The sequence below is a fragment of the Podarcis pityusensis genome (genome assembly GCF_964106645.2).
Source record: "Podarcis pityusensis genome assembly, chromosome: 12".
NCBI lineage: Eukaryota > Metazoa > Chordata > Lepidosauria > Squamata > Lacertidae > Podarcis > Podarcis pityusensis.
Genome location: NC_138037.1, coordinates 49,556,973 through 49,573,956, shown reverse-complemented (window position 1 = coordinate 49,573,956; position 16,984 = coordinate 49,556,973). Strand labels below are relative to the sequence as shown.

At 44.6% G+C, this 16,984-nt stretch overlaps 1 protein-coding gene across 7 annotated transcripts in view; it reads left to right on the top strand.

The window, feature by feature from the left end:
* The first annotated feature begins 14,071 nt into the window (after positions 1 to 14,071).
* LOC308460014 (uncharacterized protein) overlaps positions 14,072 to 16,984 on the top strand; it is a 34,597-nt gene continuing 31,684 nt past the window's right edge. For 6 of the 7 annotated variants that reach the window (XR_013978384.1, XR_013978385.1, XM_080976038.1 and 3 more), the window contains exons 1-2: positions 14,072 to 15,080; positions 15,384 to 15,494. Coding sequence is in view for 5 of the 7 variants with exons in the window: in XM_080976038.1 (XP_080832164.1) it covers positions 14,937 to 15,080; positions 15,384 to 15,494 (255 nt within the window). In the remaining 2 variants the exon portion in view is untranslated. The remainder of the gene's footprint in view (positions 15,081 to 15,383; positions 15,495 to 16,984) is intronic. The other variant, XM_080976037.1, reaches the window with a different exon arrangement.

Sequence of the window (16,984 nt, the reverse complement as noted above, 5' to 3'; positions counted from 1 at the left end):
TAGTGGCAATATGGTTTCTAGTGGTTTAGGTCCTTCATAGTCACCCTGGGAATTTATTGGAAGCGTGGGTATAAATTCCGAATAATAATCTCCCTATAATGGATGCTTCAGCCTTCCTCCGAGTGGGCGGCTGTTGCAGATACTGGCACTCGCTTGCCATCCCCAGGCAGCTGGAACGGAATGCACATGACCAGCTGGCCACTGGGGGAATTCCCCCTGGCTGCCTGGGTAGCTGGCCGAAGTTCACCTGCCAGCTGTTGGATTACAAATTGGCCAGTGAGTGGCCTCTTCCAGGAGGTGTGCCTTACCAGCTGAAAGGGCATTGGCTCCTCATATGCCCAGGCAGCCAGCAAGGTATAAATTCCTAATGATAATCTCCCTTTAATATATCTATGCTAGTCCATCATTGCATAGCTCCTTTTGGAGGATTTCTAGCACCATGTTGCAATTCCGGATTTGCATAAAGTCAGAGTTCTGGCCCCATCGGAAGGGAAAGGGTGTGAAGGTGAAAATGGAGAACTGCAGTTTTAAAAGAGTATATATTTAAAGCAGATGGATAAATGAGTAAATCAAGTTAATTTGGAATATGCGGGGGGGGGGTTAAAAAAAATTAAGGAACCACAGAATAAGGGAGAAGGAAGTCGAGTTTTGAAATGTTCAAATGATTGTAAAATTACTGAAATGTATAAAACTGAAAATCATTAACAACAACAGCAGCAGCAGCAACAACAACAACAAACCTTTTAGTCCTAAAAAGAAAAGAAGAGAGAGAGAGAGAGAGAGAGAGAGAGAAAGAAAGAAAGAAAGAAAGAAAGAAAGAAAGAAAGAAGTGCAAAGAGGGTTGCAAGAAGCAGGTCCTTTTTTCAGCCAGAACTCACTAGAATGCCATTCCAGCAGCTCTCCAGTGGGTGCCATTGCCATTACAGTGGTACCTTGGGTTACATACGCTTCAGGTTACAGACTCCGCTAACCCAGAAATAGTACCTCAGGTTAAGAACTTTGCTTCAGGATGAGAACAGAAATCATGAGGCGGCAGTGGGAGGCCCCATTAGCTAAAGTGGTGCTTCAGGTTAAGAACAGTTTCAGGTTAAGAACGGACCTTTGGAATGAATTAAGTACTTAACCTGAGGTACCACTGTATAAGAGAACAAGGGAGGCATTCATGGTGAGTTATGGCACCTTTTTTCCTAGGAAAAAAATAGCCCAGGAGAAGGAATGAGTAGAAGTCATGAAAAGAGGTGAAGGAGAAAGTGGGCTTCAGAAGAGAAGGGGATGGTGGCTTCATAACTGGACGGAATGTGAAAAGGGTGCCTAGTAGCTGCTGTGGGGAAGGGGGGAGGGAAGGATGCAGGGATTTGCCATGATGGTTGTCTGTATGCAAGGGGTGCTGCAGAATAGGAAGTGAGAGAAGAGGGCATCAGCGTGGGGGTGAAGGTGAAAACGGGTGCAAAATGGTTCTGCAGAACAGAACAGGGAAGCTGGGGTGATTTCTTGAAACAGAATGTCTTGTAGCTGGTGCAGTTGCAAGTTGGTGGCTGACTGAACAGGGGGGCAGAGCCCCACAAGTAATTACAATATTAATACTAGCACTAACATCTTTCATTGCAGCTGGTGATGTGATTTTATCCATTTCTAAGCTTTCTGGTCACTTTGAAGAGCTGCAAGTGAAGAGCAGTGGGGGAAATTCGCATGTGCCTTTCAGTTGACACGACCTACCTTTGTCTTTAGATCTGCAGAGAATTAAAATAGAGCCTGAGCTAAGGTTCACTGTGTAAGGTTTATACTTCCGTTGTTGTGTATTTCCAAAATGCTTCCAAGATTTATTTTAAAATCAACAATGAGGAGGGGAGGGCAGTTCCCTGTACAGAGCAAGTAAATGATGGAGAATAAATTAAATTCCTCCTTAAAATAGAGGTGCTGTGATAGCTGCAATGCACCTTGAGTGAAAATCAAGAAGGGTGTTCTCCAGGGACAAATGAAAACAAATCTAGTTTCAGGCAATAAAAATAAACAAAGGGAAGTCCTAAACTCTTACCCAGGCACACTATGTGGTCTAACATCATCTTGTAAATTGTGCAACATAGGAAACTCGGCTAAAGCATCCATGAGAGATGGCCATCCAACCTCTGCTTAGAAATCTCCAAGGAAGGGGAGTCAGGAGCCTTCCAAGGGAGATCCATCTTCCATGTACAGTGGTACCTCGGGTTACAGACGCTTCAGGTTACAGACACTACAGGTTACAGACTCCGCTAACCCGGAAGTAGTGCCTCAGTTTAAGAACCTTGCTTCAGGATGAGAACAGAAATCGTGCGGCGGCAGTGGGAGGCCCCATTAGTTAAAGTGGTACCTCAGGTTAAGAACAGTTTCAGGTTAAGAACAGACCTCCAGAATGAATTAAGTTCTTAACCCGAGGTACCACTGTACAGTCATACCTCCGTGAATGTCCACCCCCTTGATCGTCCATTTTGGCGGACGTCCGCGGCAAACCCAAAAGTACCGGAACATGTAGTAGTAGTAGTAGTAGTAGTAGTAGTAATAATAATAATAATAATAATAATAATAATAATAATAATAATTTATTATTTATACCCCGCCCATCTGGCCGGGCTTCCCCAGCCACTCTGGGCGGCTTCCAAAAAATATTAAAATACTGTAATACATCAAACATTAAAAGGTTACTTCAGGGTTTGCCGCTTCGCGCATTCGCAGAAGCGCAAAACCACTCCACATGCATGTGTAGAGCGATGCTCTGTTGAGCGTCCGGGGCTCTGGAACAGATAAAAAGTAAACAATTATTTGACCCCAGTTATTTGACACAGAGGGGAAAACCTGCAGATACAGTCCAAAAGGTGCACAGGGAGTTCTGTATATATGGGAGAATTCTAAAAAGCAAGTGGTCTTCACTGACCTGGTGCAAAAAGATCTTGTCATCCAGAGGAGCCCTGGCTGCCTAGATAAAATACTATCGCCGCCCACGTGCTTTATTTTATTTATTTATTTAGTTTAAAATTATTTTTTTCTTCACTTCTCACATCCCTCTGTGCCCCCCTAGCCTTGTGTTGTTGTTGTTGTTGTTGTTGTTGTTGTTGTTGTTGTTGTGCCCTCAATCTTTCCCAACATCAGGGTCTTTTCCAGGGACGCCTTGTGTTATGACCCCCCCCCCCCCATTTATGCATTTTTCACCTGTGGCCCCCTTGGAATATTGGGAAACACTGCTTTACCTTTATAGCAGTGTTTCCCAATAAAGGTAAGGGTAAAGGTACCCCTAAAGCAATGACAAACCTAGACAGGATTTTAAAAAGCAGAGACATCACCTTGCCAACAAAGGTCCGTATAGTTAAAGCTATGGTTTCCCCAGTACTGATGTATGGAAGTGGGAGCTGGACCATAAAGAAGGCTGATCGCCGAAGAATTGATGCTTCTGAATTATGGTGCTGGAGGAGACTCTTGAGAGTCCCATGGACTGCAAGAAGATCAAACCTCTCCATTCTGAAGGAAATCAGCCCTGAGTGCTCACTGGAAGGACAGATCCTGAAGCTGAGGCTCCAATACTTTGGCCACCTCATGAGAAGAGAAGGATGAGGAGATTTCACCCCTCCCATATCCAAGAATCTCCTGAGGAGTCTGCTGATTCTCCAGAGAGGAGGAGGCGTGTTCTGCTCTCTACTTATTCTGCTCCAGCACAGAGTCAGTCAGTCAATCAGTCAGTGTCGGGGAGAGAGAGAGAGAGAGACTGAGTGTTAGAGATTGTGTGTAGAGATAAGGTTGCTGCTAAGAGCAGCTGCAGACACTCAGTGCAGTGCAGCATTCATTTATGCTTAGACCTATTTAGCTCTGTATATAGTTGTATAATAGTTGTAGATAGAATAAAGAAGATATTCTACAGAGCTGCTCTCCGAGTTGTTTATATACTCTGCTAGACTCTGCTGTACTCTGCTGTGCGACGACTGTCTTCTTGTTGGAGTGAATCCGGTGCTCACAACTCTAAGCTGTGAGTCCACAGCACTTTGACCTGTTCCTGTGCAGAAGGTGGTCTCTGGAAGTGCTACCCAGCTCGCCTAGCCCAGTCAGGGCTGAAGTGGATGAGTCCAGTTGGTGACACTGGCTCAAGGGCGATGCTGACAAAGACTCCCTGGAAAAGACCCTGATGTTGGGAAAGATTGATGGCACAAGGAGAAGGGGACGACAGAGGACGAGATGATTGGACAGTGTTCTCAAAGCTACTAATATGAGTTTGACCAACCTGCAGGAGGCAGTGGAAGACAGGAGTGCCTGACTTGCTCTGGTCCATGGGGTCATGAAGAGTCGGACACAACTAAACGACTAAACAGCAACATTCCATAATAATAATAATAACAACAACAACAATTTTATTATTTATATATTATTTCTATATTTCAGCACATAAATGTTGAATGCTTTACCATTCCAAAACTTAGCCAACAAATATTTTGAAAACTGGTTTGTTTGTTTGTTTGTTTGTTTGTTTTAAAAATCTGACATTCTATTAAATTGCACTGAGATTTCAACAAAGGCTTTAAAACCAATGAATGGGTTGTGTTTTGTGATCCTGCCTATACATCAGCATTTGATTTTGTGGTGCAGTTTTGATCCATGGCTAATTTCCAACATGCTCAGGGAAAATGGCAATTAACTTGCTTAATTGCTTCTATTACACCATAGACATTTGATTCATTCAGCACTTTCTTCTTGGCCTCCAATTTATCAGCACTGATTTTCAGAGTTAGTACTAATTTGTGGCTGTGCTTATGATGAACCAGAACCTCAGGTCTTCTCTGAAACAGTGCTGTTACACAGCTCAGAAGTTAACACCACAAAACTATAAGAACATGCCTTATCTGCTTGAGGTTCCAACATCAGACTTGCTGAGGAAGAGCTACAGAAAAGCTATTATAATCTGCTGCCCCCGTTATTGCAAAATAAAGTAAACAGAAGAAGACAAGTCAATTGCTATGGAGTAAAGGAACGTAACGATAGCTGATACATCAAAGTGCAACTTTTATGAATGGACTGAGCTCCTGGTGGCAATTGTACCTTGAAGCCTGAATCTAGGCAGAATATTCATTTGGGGTCCTTATAAGGAAAGATTTAGAAATGAACCTGTACCCCGTTGCTATGATAAAAGACCTCAACCTCACTTTGCACTGTTTCATTATTCTTTTCAAATACAAACACTCTGTTTCCACTGAAGTGAGAGGATTTATGAACCCATAAACCTCTTGATGAGAAGCAGAGAGAGAAGATTGATTTCTACCAGTAATAGGCCTTACGGGTTACATAACAAAACAACGAAAACAAAAACAAACCAATAACCAATATTCTTTATTAAATATCTAGCCCATACTGCCTCATAAAGGCACCCAGGGCAGCGAAAAACAAAGCAGTAAAAATAACACAGCAAAAGACCCTTAAACACATTAAGAACATTTAAAAATGTCTGAAAACATTTAAAAACAAGGACATACATTCACAGCTAAGAATGTCAAGGTTGCCAGCAACAACCTTGGTGAACAGGAATGTTTTGAAAATCCTCCTAAATGTTAATAATGAACCCACCTCACCAGTGAGGGTGTTCTGCAGCCATGGAGATGCTACTGATAAGGCTCTGTCACAGGTCCGGCCAAGGGTTCAGCACCTAGTAGGCAGCACCCATGTTAATGGGAGACGAACATGGAAATGAACAGGAGGCTTTGAATTAAATTTCTTTGGCAACGTGATTTAATTCCGCATCTTTCCGAGCATTTTTGGTTTTGTTCGTAAGCATGATTACTTAATTGGAGACAGACCCCCCCCCCCATATAATGACTTGTATACACAAACAGTGCTCGTTTCAGCGGCCTAGGACCCACGTACCTATGGGACCGCCTCTCCTGGTATGCCCTGCGGAGGACCTTAAGGTCCACAAATGACAACACTTTGGAGGTCCCAAGTCGCAAGGTGGTTAGATTGGTCTCAACTAGGACCAGGGCCTTTTCAGTACTGGCCCCGACTTGGTAGAACACTCTGTCACAAGAGACTAGGGCCCTGCGGGACTTGACATCTTTCCGCAGGGCCTGCAAGACAGAGCTGTTCTGCCTGGCCTTTGGTTTGGACTCAGTCTGACCCTTACGTTTCCCTCCCCTTATGGTTTTGATCTATGGGCTACTTTTAAAATGAGGCTGCATTTTAATTTGCATTTTAACCTGTATTTTAAATTGTCCCCCCCCATAATGTTTTTCCTGTAATTTTACTGGTGTTAGCCGCCCTGAGCCTGGCTCTGGCCGGGGAGGGCGGGGTATAAATAAAATTTATTATTATTATTATTATTATTATTATTATTATTAACCTCCAAGGAAGGAGAGTCCATCACTTTCTGAGGGAGTCCATTCCACTGTCGTTTCGTTTTCTGAGAACAGCAGATATGATGGCGTGAATCGGAAATCAGTAATCTTCCTTAGAAGCATGTGCTTGAAAGATAATGGCAACCTGTTTGAACAAGTATCAAAATCCATATGATATCCAAAGTGTTACACACCAAAATTACATTGATTGCAGACTTGCATGATCAAGTGCTCCAAAGCAATGCTGAAAGGATTATATTAGATGAGAAGGGGAGAGACAGAGAGAGCGCAGTGCAAAGGTTTTGATAACCATACAGAATGGAATGTGAAACACTTGCCTGAAGTGTCTGCTTATTTTACTATAAATAACAGCAGCTTCAGCACAGTGCAGCAAAATGCTTAGAGAAAACTGAAAGGATAAGCAAGGGTGGCAGCCGGAAGGCAGGAAACATAATCTCCAGTTTGGAAAAGGTTCAAGGTCATGCATCCACCAGTTCACCATCATCACCCCACATTTCATTGGCAAAGTTTGTATAGGGCAGGGGTAGTCAACCTTTTTATACCTACCGCCCACTAATGCATCTTTCTTGATGGTAAAATTTCCTTACCACCCACCAGTGCTCAATGGAAGGAGGATTCAGTTTTTGATGTAGAACCCCCTACCGCCCACCTAGAACCCTGAAATGCCCACAAGTGGGCAGCAAGGACCAGGTTGACAACCTCTGATCTAGTGAGTCTGTAATTGAATTGGCCTCTATAGAGGTTTGACAAGATGTAGACTCCATTGATGTCCATAGTTCACATAGGGTTACCTTCAAACCTTTAACTGTTAACCAGAGATGATGTCAGTGCAGAAGAGATAAAGTTGTGCACCTGGGGCTTTCTGCCGGCTGGGTCATTCATGCAAGCTGAGAGATAGACAAATCCCAAGCAAGTCAGCTAGAAGCTGCTTCTGGGGGAAATGCTCAGTGCCTTCTGCTTACATTTGGGCTTCCAGTGGTGGCAGACAACTTTCTGAATGGGTGGGGATATGTTTCCCCAAGTAAACATGCACTAGTGGCCTTAAGATAAGCCACTATTTCTCAACCTCACCTGAGGGGTAAAGGAATGATCATACTGATGAAGTAATTTGTAGGATTGTTGTAACTAAAAATATGCTCTAATGTATAATTTTTTTTATTAAATTTGCGATCCCTGAGCCAAGGAGATAAGTAACTATACAACCTTTAGAAGAGATCTGAAGGCAGCCTTGTATAGGGAAGTTTTTAAATGTTTTATTATGTTTTTATAAATGTTGGAAGCTACCTCGTCAGACAGGCAGGATGTGGTGGTGGTGGTGGTGGTGGTGATGATGATGATGGAATAGGACGTCCCTATTTTCATCAGAGAAATGTTGCCGGGTATGTAACAAAATAGTTGCATGTGTCTTTCCCCCCACAAGGATTTGAAGTGAGACATGGCATTTCTCTCAGGGCTGTGGGTCTGGGTCTGAGGGCAGAGCGGCAGCGGTGGTGGGGACTCTTCCAACTTTACTATGAACCAGATCTGAAACTAGAGCTTGGTGTAGATTTTGCAAGATTGGATGGTATGGTATAGGTAGGCTGGGGTGGATCTACACACGGGGGGGGGGAACGATAAATAAATCAGAAATTAGATCGTTATAACAAAAGAGAAAAAAACCCCTATCTAAAACTGTGTAGAAAAGTTTTCTGCTCTACAGCACCATCTGGTGTTGCATGTTTATAACCCATTCAAAACACTGTTTGTTTTTACTTATGTAACTGAGTTCCTAGACTGTTTCTCATTCTGTTTTTATTGTGAACAGTTGTTGCACCCATTAGCTACAGGTGGAAACAAACTTGAGATTATCCTACACTCTCTCATGTAGCTATACACTGGAGCTATTCCCTCCCCACTATTTACTTCTGGATCAGCTCTCCCCCCCCCCCCCCATGCAAGATTAAACCTTGTAGAATGTACCTCTGTTCACCGCTACCATTTGCAGATTTCCCCTGCTTTTATTTAATCACCAACCAAATGATCTTTGTAAAAGTTCACAGAAGCTCAGTCACTAAGAAGATGTTCTGAGGCTTTATTATTCTACTGGTTATTGAAGTTTTCCCATTTCTTTTATATATGCATGTAGTGCCTGGGAACTATTGCCAATGGGTCTCCTTAGTAAATAAATTATTGTGATTATTGACTTGCGAGTGAGAAATGCTGGCTGAATTTTTATTGATGGAATATTCATGGTAGGTGGCAATTTTAGCACAGTTTGTGACTGGAATACAAATCAGAGCATTAGCATCCCATGCTCACTTCTGCCAGAAACCTCCTTCACAAACAAGCCTGGGTTTAAACAGCAGTTTGATGCTTCTAGGCAGGTGGAGGATGATGGTTTTATTATGCTGTTTAAAGTAATATGTTCATCAACTCCACCTCCCCATCAAATCTCCCTAAACAACCGTTCTTCTAGATTTCTTATGCAGATGGCAGCAAGAGATGATAAGACATGTGGCCATTGCGTGTGTGCAGGGGGGTATTTTTCAATTTGCTGTACAAAACAGAATGTGTGCATGCAGCAAACTGGTTCTGAGCATTGACCTGTCACAAACTGAAAGTGCCAGTATTTCTGTGATGAGTATTAGGGATTTTCTCATGGAGATTGTGGGCATGCTAGCTATTTGTATCGGTTCAGTATACCTGAAGGAGTGTCTTTACCCCCATTGTTCTGCCCAGACACTGAGGTCCAGTGCTGAGGGCCTTCTGGCAGTTCCCTCGCTGTGAGAAGCCAAGTTACAGGGAACCAGGCAGAGGGCCTTCTCGGTAGTGGCACCTGCCCTGTGGAATGCCCTCCCACCAGATGTCAAAGAGAAAACCAACTACCAGACTTTTAGAAGACATCTGAAGGCAGCCCTGTTTAGGGAAGCTTTTAATTTTAATAGGTCATTGTATTTTAGTGTTTTGTTGGAAGCCACCAAGAGTGGCTGGGGAAACCCAGCCAGATGGGTGGGGTATAAATAATAAATTAGTAGTAGTAGTAGTAGTAGTAGTAGTAGTATTCACTGCATACTGATGTGCATGATGCCCTATGTATTTTTCAGGTCATGCATGGGGGATGTAACAGCTGATGGACTGAATAAATCCCATCCCCTCAACAGTCTTAAGAAGTGGCTGAGAGTGCTTCATCATCCTGGATATTGACCATATTGGAGGTAGGGGTGGGCATTAAAGTCCAAAGAATCTGGAGGGGAAGACCACCTTACAGCTATAACTCAAGTATAGCTTAAATTGCAGGAGGCCAACTTTTCAAGTCCGCAGAACCGGATTATCCTTGGCCATGATGCTCAGAAACAAGACACCAGTTCTGATCTCCTTGGCCAGGCATCTCCAGGCTCATTGGCTTAAGAATCCAGCATCACTGCCAACCATTCTATTGTACTTCTTCAGCACTCCTCCCACTGTTGAAATGGAGAGAGGATGGTGATGACGACGACAACAACAACAACAACAACAGCGTATTATTTATATGCCACCAATATGACTGGGTTGCCTCAGCCACTCTGCTTCTAACAAATTAAAACATCAAACATGGGGTCAGGATGCTGCCAGGGCTCCCAGCTGGTTGCCCAGGAAAGTACAAAGACAAGGGAAAGTTTCTTACTGTCCTTTTTTATTTCAAACTTTACAGAGAGAGGTTATAGAACCCAGCCTCTTGGATAATGGAGTTGTCCCGAGTGAATCCCAACACCTCATCACTCCCACGTCCTCATTCGCCATCCTCATCACCTCCTCTATGGGTGCTGCTATGTGCCCTCTGTCTTTGAGCTCTTTGCTCACCCACTTTCAAGGCTCGCCGGGTTCTGGGAGATGGAAGGTCTGGAATGCTTTCTAATGACAACGTGTCAGCCTGGTATTGCTCTGGCTCTCCCACGATTTCCCAACTTCCCCCCTCATCTGCCTCTGAGCTGCCACTTCCCTCAAATCCCTGTTGTAAATCTATACTATCTTCCTTCTCCTCCTCCCTGGAAGGGTCAGGATGGGGGAGGTGGTCTCCACCATTCCTCCTCTGCCCAGTCCCTGACACACAGGAAAACATCAAATGTTAGAAAACTTCCCTTCAGATGACTTCTAAAAGTCATATAGTTATTTATTTGTTTGACATCTGTGGAGAGGATGTTCCACAGGGATGACACAATTACCGAGAAGGCCCTCTGCTTGGTTCCCTGTAACCTCACTTCTCTCAATGAGGGAACTGCCAGAATTTTATTATTTATACCCCGCCCATCTGGCTGGGTTGCCCCAACCACTCTGGGCAGCTTCCTATATATATATAAACATAATAAAACATCAAACATTAAAAACTTCCCAATTCAGGGCTGCCTTCAGACCCTCTGCCTGGTTCCCTGTAACTTCAGTTCTCTCAGTGAGGGAACCACCAGAAGGCCATTGGAGCTGGACCTCCCATCCCCTCCAACATTTCTCTGATGAAAATAGGGACACTGTATTCCATAATTTTACTCTTTATACCCCACACATCTTACTGGGTTGCCACGCTGGGCAGCTTCATACACACACACACACACACACACACACACACTTAATAAAACATTAAGCATTAAAAAAACCTTCCCCTTACAGGATTGCATTCAGACAGCTGGGGTGTCAGATAACTTCATACCCTCCAACATTTCTCCAATGAAAATAGGGACATCCTAAGGAAAAGTGGGACATTCAGGGATCAAATCAGAAACTGTGATGGCTTCTCTGAATCAAGGACATCCCTGGAAAATAGGGACACTTGGAGGGTCTGACCTCAATGTCCAGGCTGAACAATGGGGGTTGAGATGATCCTTTAGGTGTACAGGGCCAACGCCATTTAGGGCTTTAAAGGTCAGCACCAGCACTTTGAATTGTGCTCATTTAGCACCAGTGTTATATGGTCTCTGCGGCCGCTCCCAATCACCAGGCTAGCTGCTGCATTCTGGATTAGATGTAGTTTCCGAGTCACCTTCAAAGGTAGCCCCACCCAGAGTGCATTGCAGTAGTCCAAGCAGGAGATAACCAGAGCATGTACCACTCAGGTGAGACAGTCTACAGACAAGTAGGGTCTCAGCCAGAGTACCGGATGGAGATGGCAGATAGCTGCCCTGGACACAGCTGCAGAGCCGTCTTTCCCATCAGGCTTAGTGGTGCGTTGCGCCAGAGTGCCAGCCTCTCAGGGGTGCCCCAGCAAGTGGGGGAGCTGCTTGGCTTTGCCAGCGGCCTCCCCTTTCCATGCAGGCCCGCCAGCTGCGCCCCGCCAAGCATATGGCTGGTGGGTGTGCAGCTTGCCTCCCAAACCTCCACAGGAGGAGAGTGATCCCTGCAGAAGCTTAGGATGGAAGCTGCGCCCTGCCAACTATATGGCTGGCAGGCACGTGGCTTCCCTCCCAAGCCTCTGCGGGGATTGCTCTCCCACAACGGCATGGGGGAGAGTTGTGCCCCCCCCCCCATGGCTGGCAGTGTGCAGCTTCTGTTAGAATTCCTGCTTCGTGACTGCAGTCATGGGATTGTGGTCTTTGACATGACGGTATATGTTTTGACTCCACAGAGTGGGAAGTGACAGAGACAGGATGTTTGTGTTACTGTGTTCCGTGAAGTGGGACTGTTATCCTTTGTTCTTTTTCTCTTTGCTGTCTGATGCTAGAGAGAGAGAGGGAGCCATGTTGCAGTGCTCCGTGTGTATTTATATGTAAATAAAGTAGATTAGCCAAAATGCTGAGTTCTGTCACGCGAACTGCGCAGACTCCACAGATCCCTAAGTGTGCCAGTTGGCATCGGTTGCTGTGATATTCGGGCTGAAGAAAGCTTTTGAAGCTCCCGAACAATCAACCAGGAGGGAGAGAACATGCCAGTTGGGCATGTGTCTCTGCCAGGGTCCTATTCAAGTGTAGGCTGAGCTCCTGACAGCTTCGCCTCCCCATCCATGGTTATTTGGGGGCGCTGGGCAGATATTTGCACCCCGGCACCGCATCTGCCAAAGATGGCCCTGCACAGCTGCCTTGGGTAGTCTGCATCTGGATGGGGTACCATTTCTTGTTCCACCTTGGGCATCAACGTGTCATGGGCTGGCCCTGCTTCTCACTCAATATTGTTTTCAATCTCTTTTTCAAATAAAAGCCATTGGGGTGTTGGGGGAAGAATCTCCTTTGAATGGTAATCCAGTGGAACTGCGATAAAGTTCAGAGAATTACAAGTATCTTTAGTTTTATCGCTGAGGATCAAATAAGTTATATCTCTGGGTATACAGAGAGAAATGAGAGCTCAATTTCAAACTCAAAAGATATTAAATCATATTGAGAAGGAAAAAAATATAAAAAGAAAAGATAATTTATTTGAGCAGAGACATTCTTTTTCCTTCAAATATGCCCTAGTGTAAAAGCTCTTCTTTTGAAGTAATTTAAAGTTAAAATTAGCAGTGACACACACCTTTGTCTTTAATCAGTGTTAAAACCTCAAAAATAAAAAGACAGCCAGATAGACAGGGGAAATAATTGTGTAACTGGAGAAAGACCCATTATCTGAAGTAATAATATGGTATTGGGATTTGACAAAGTTTGCATGACTTTAGGTAGCAATGATATAAAAGTATTGCTGCTTTGCAGTCTGCCTGAATGATGGACATCTGGAGAGCTAATGGGCTGGAGGTTTCCCCTCCCATTCAAAAGGAGCAAGTAAAGGTAAAAGTAAAGGACCCCAGGATGGTTAAGTCCAGTCAAAGGCGAGTGTGGAGTTGTGGCACTCATCTCACTTTCAGGCTAAGGGAGCCGGCGTTTGTCCGCAGACAGCTTACCAGGTCATGTGGCCAGCATGACTAAACTGCTTCCGGTGCAACGGGACACCATGATGGAAAACAGAGCGCACGGAAACACTGTTTACCTTCCTGCCGCAGTGGTACCTATTTATCTACTTGCACTGCTGTGCTTTCGAACTGCTAGGTTGGCAGGAGCTGGGACAGAGCAATGGGATGCGGGTGGCCCTGTGGTCTAAACCACAGAGCCTCTTGGGCTTGCTGATTAGAAGGTTGATGGTTCGAATCCCCCTGATGGAGTGAACTCAAAAGGAACACAGTGATCAAGGAATCACAAATGCCTCAGGGCGTAATCCTGCACTCATCACCCACCAGCTGAAGGACGGAATCCCTCTCTCAATGCCAGAAGAACACCAGATACACTGCCACCATAACATGTACACAGGTGGAACTAAGAGGTGGCCATTGTAGCGGAGAGCTCCTCTCTGACAGCAACATCGCTGCCACTGTCAGGAGAGTAGTGGCATGGCAGGGCTCTACCACACTGGCTGCTTCTGAGTGAAATGCCTCATACACACTATCAGAATGGCTGGAAAGGGGTGGACTTATGTCTGGGGCTTGGGCCACACAAGGAAGGAAAACACTTACACTGTAACTCCTTCAAACAATGGCCATACCCTAGTCAGTGGAGTAATTTCATTGAAACTTCAGAACTGAGATTCGTTCAACCTTCAAATTCATTCAAGCTTTAGTGAAAGCATTTCCCTCCTCTTGACTTCTGTTTGTGTCTGTCCTTCTTCCTTCTTGCCTCAGCCGTGTAAAAAGGTAGAGGGACCCCTGACCATTAGGTCCAGTCGTGACTGACTCTGGGGTTGCGGTGCTCATCTCGCTTTATTGGCCGAGGGAGCCAGCGTACAGCTTCCGGGTCATGTGGCCAGCATGACTAAGCCGCTTCTGCTGAACCAGAGCAGCGCACGGAAACGCCGTTTACCTTCCCACCAGAGCGGTACCTATTTATCTACTTGCACTTTGACGTGCTTTCGAACTGCTAGGTTGGCAGGAGCAGGGACAGAGCAACTGGAGCTCACCCCGTCTCGGGGATTCGAACCGCCAACCTTCTGATCGGCAAGTCCTAGGCTCTGTGGGTTAACCCACAGCGCCACCCGCATCCCTCCTCAGCTGTGCATGACCCCTCAAAAAACTTTCCTAGTTTAGGATATACCCTGGGATTCAAATCAGGGACTTTCAGTCTAGCATGTAATATATAAGCCGCCCCTCCAGGCAAGTGTTCCCTGTGTGCGGTTCATGTGCTTCTGGTGCCTAGGACTGGATTTTTGCAGTTGGAAGATGTTGCTTTGCTACATTCACAGCAGTGCAGTCCTGGAGACCAAGGCATCTCTCCAAGCCAGTCTTTAGCCAGCCTGCCCAAGATGGATCTCTCCTTATTCTCCCCCCAAACCTATAACAGCTCTTTTACCCTCACTAATGATATCACCACCAGCCAGGGGAGGCCTAGTCCCTATAGACCAGCTTCTAGATGTTAAGGATAATGGCTTAATTTCCTGAAATGGGAAAGTGTGCTTATGCTGAATTGCTGTATATTTTTGGCATGGGGTTTTTCCTTTGGTAGTAGCTCTCTCATGTGATTGGCTGACTGTGAGTCACATGAGAAAGGCATTCCATTCTGTTGTGACTGTTATTCAAGCAACTGTCGTTTTTAACTGCTTTCTGCTCATGTGTGTGTGAGGGTGAGAGAGTGAGTGAGTGAGAGAGAGAATGGCTACTGAGAGAGGTTTTTCTGGATGCCGCTGAGGCAGTGTGTGTTGGTGTGGTCAGTCTGGGGTGAAGAAGAGGGAGGAAGTTCCCTAAATGTTAATAGGGAGAAACCTGTGCTCTCTATAAGGAACAAAGTGAATAAGCATGAGATTGTAGATATGCTCTTCTCAGTTATGTGTTTATGAAAGTAAAGCTGTTTTGAATATAAAGAGTCTGGACACTGTATAGCATCAAAAATTATTTTTACATATGTACACGACAATGGAAACATCTCCAGCTAGTACCTTCTGTGTCAACTAGTCACTAGAACTCTTTAGACCTGCAAAGAGACAGTTAACAGACTTGGCTTGAGCTATTAGTAAAGAGACTGTGTTGACCACTTTAGCAGTCTCTTTTCATACAAAACCTGTCTCACAGATAAAAAAACAGAGGCCACACCTGGGGAAAGCTGGCCTTTGGTCTAATGTTCATAGGTGCTGACCGACAATCTGAAGACTGCAAAACCGAGGACCCTTGGATTTTTCTGGTTGGACTCTATGTGCATACAGTTGTTGGTTAAGAACGGACCTCTGGAACGAATTACGGTAACCAGAGGTACCACTGTATTCAGAAGCATACTGCCTCCCACCATAGAGCAGAGTATAGCCATTGTAGCTAGTAGCCCCTGCTAGCCTTAACTTCCATAAATATGTGTTATATTCTTATAAAGCCATCACTTTAAGTTGGTGGTCATCATTTCCTTTTGTGGGAATGGATTCCATAGTTTAACTATGTACTCTGTGATGAAGAATTTTTTACACAAGGTGTTTGGCCCACACAAATTCCATTTACAAACTATGTAGGCAAAAATGCAAGTCTTTTATTTTTTGTTTAACAAGATGTCTGTACTGCTTAGTCTGTTCATTTTGATATAAAAGAATATCTATTAACCTCTCTTTGTAATGCTCTAATTAAGCCAAAGACCTTCATATTGATTGCTGATGGCAGATGAGAATGATTCGCCCCATGTAGATTGATTTAACTGGATGGCGCTATTTTGAAACGTTTATTATTTAACTAACCACAGGCTCTGAAACCACTGGTTCAAATAATTAAATCAAATCCAACATAACAAAGACGATCTAGAGGGAGAATCATATGTTCCATTTATCCCAGTGGACGGATGGCAAGCCGTTCTTCTGTACTGATCCGATTTCTGTTCCTGAGCTCTTAAATACATTTAACCTTTTCTTATAAGCTCCTGGATTCCAGAATTAGCATTCAGAACTCAGCAGCTGACACAATGGCTCTGCTAACCAGAAGCAGCATGTTTAGATTTGATCTTATAGCTAAAACAAAAATGTGATTAATTTGGATTTACCCTTCACAGTTGACAGTCCATTGTTGTCCGTTTTTTGCATTCAGGTTCTCACTGTCAAGGAACAGGGGTCCAGGATTGTTGGGTCTCAGTGCTTGGAGGATGCTCATCTACAAATGCCTAAAATGGACTCTTGTTCCAGGATAAATACTCAACCTTCTCCAACATTTCATGTATTTTAACTTGCAATAGCCTTGGACAAACTGTTGAGAACCTTCTGGGTAAAGCAGCTTAATGAATAATGGACAAGTGGAACTCATAACAGGACAGTTTAGTGTGAAAAATTCATGCTCAGGATTCCAGACTGCCTTGAGTCTTGCTGGAAATGTCAGGGACTGGGCAAAGGAGGAATGATAGAGACCACCTCCCCATCCTGACCCTTCCAGGGAGGAGAAAGAGGAAGAGGAAGAGGAAGACAGTATAGATTTACAACAGGGGTTTAAGGGAGGTAGCAGCTCAGAGGCAGATGAGGGGGAAAGGTGGGCAATCATGGGAGAGCCAGAGCAACACCTGGCTGACACGTTGTCATTTGAAAGCATTCCAGACCCTCCATCTCCCAGAACCCGGTGAGCCTTGAAAGTAGGAGAGTAAAGAGCTCAAAGACAGAGGGCACATAGCAGCACCCATAGAAGTGACGGATGAGCTACAATGTGGAAAAGTGGAAAAGTTCCCTCAAGACAAGAGCAGGTCGGAAAAAATGATTGATTATGCTGAATT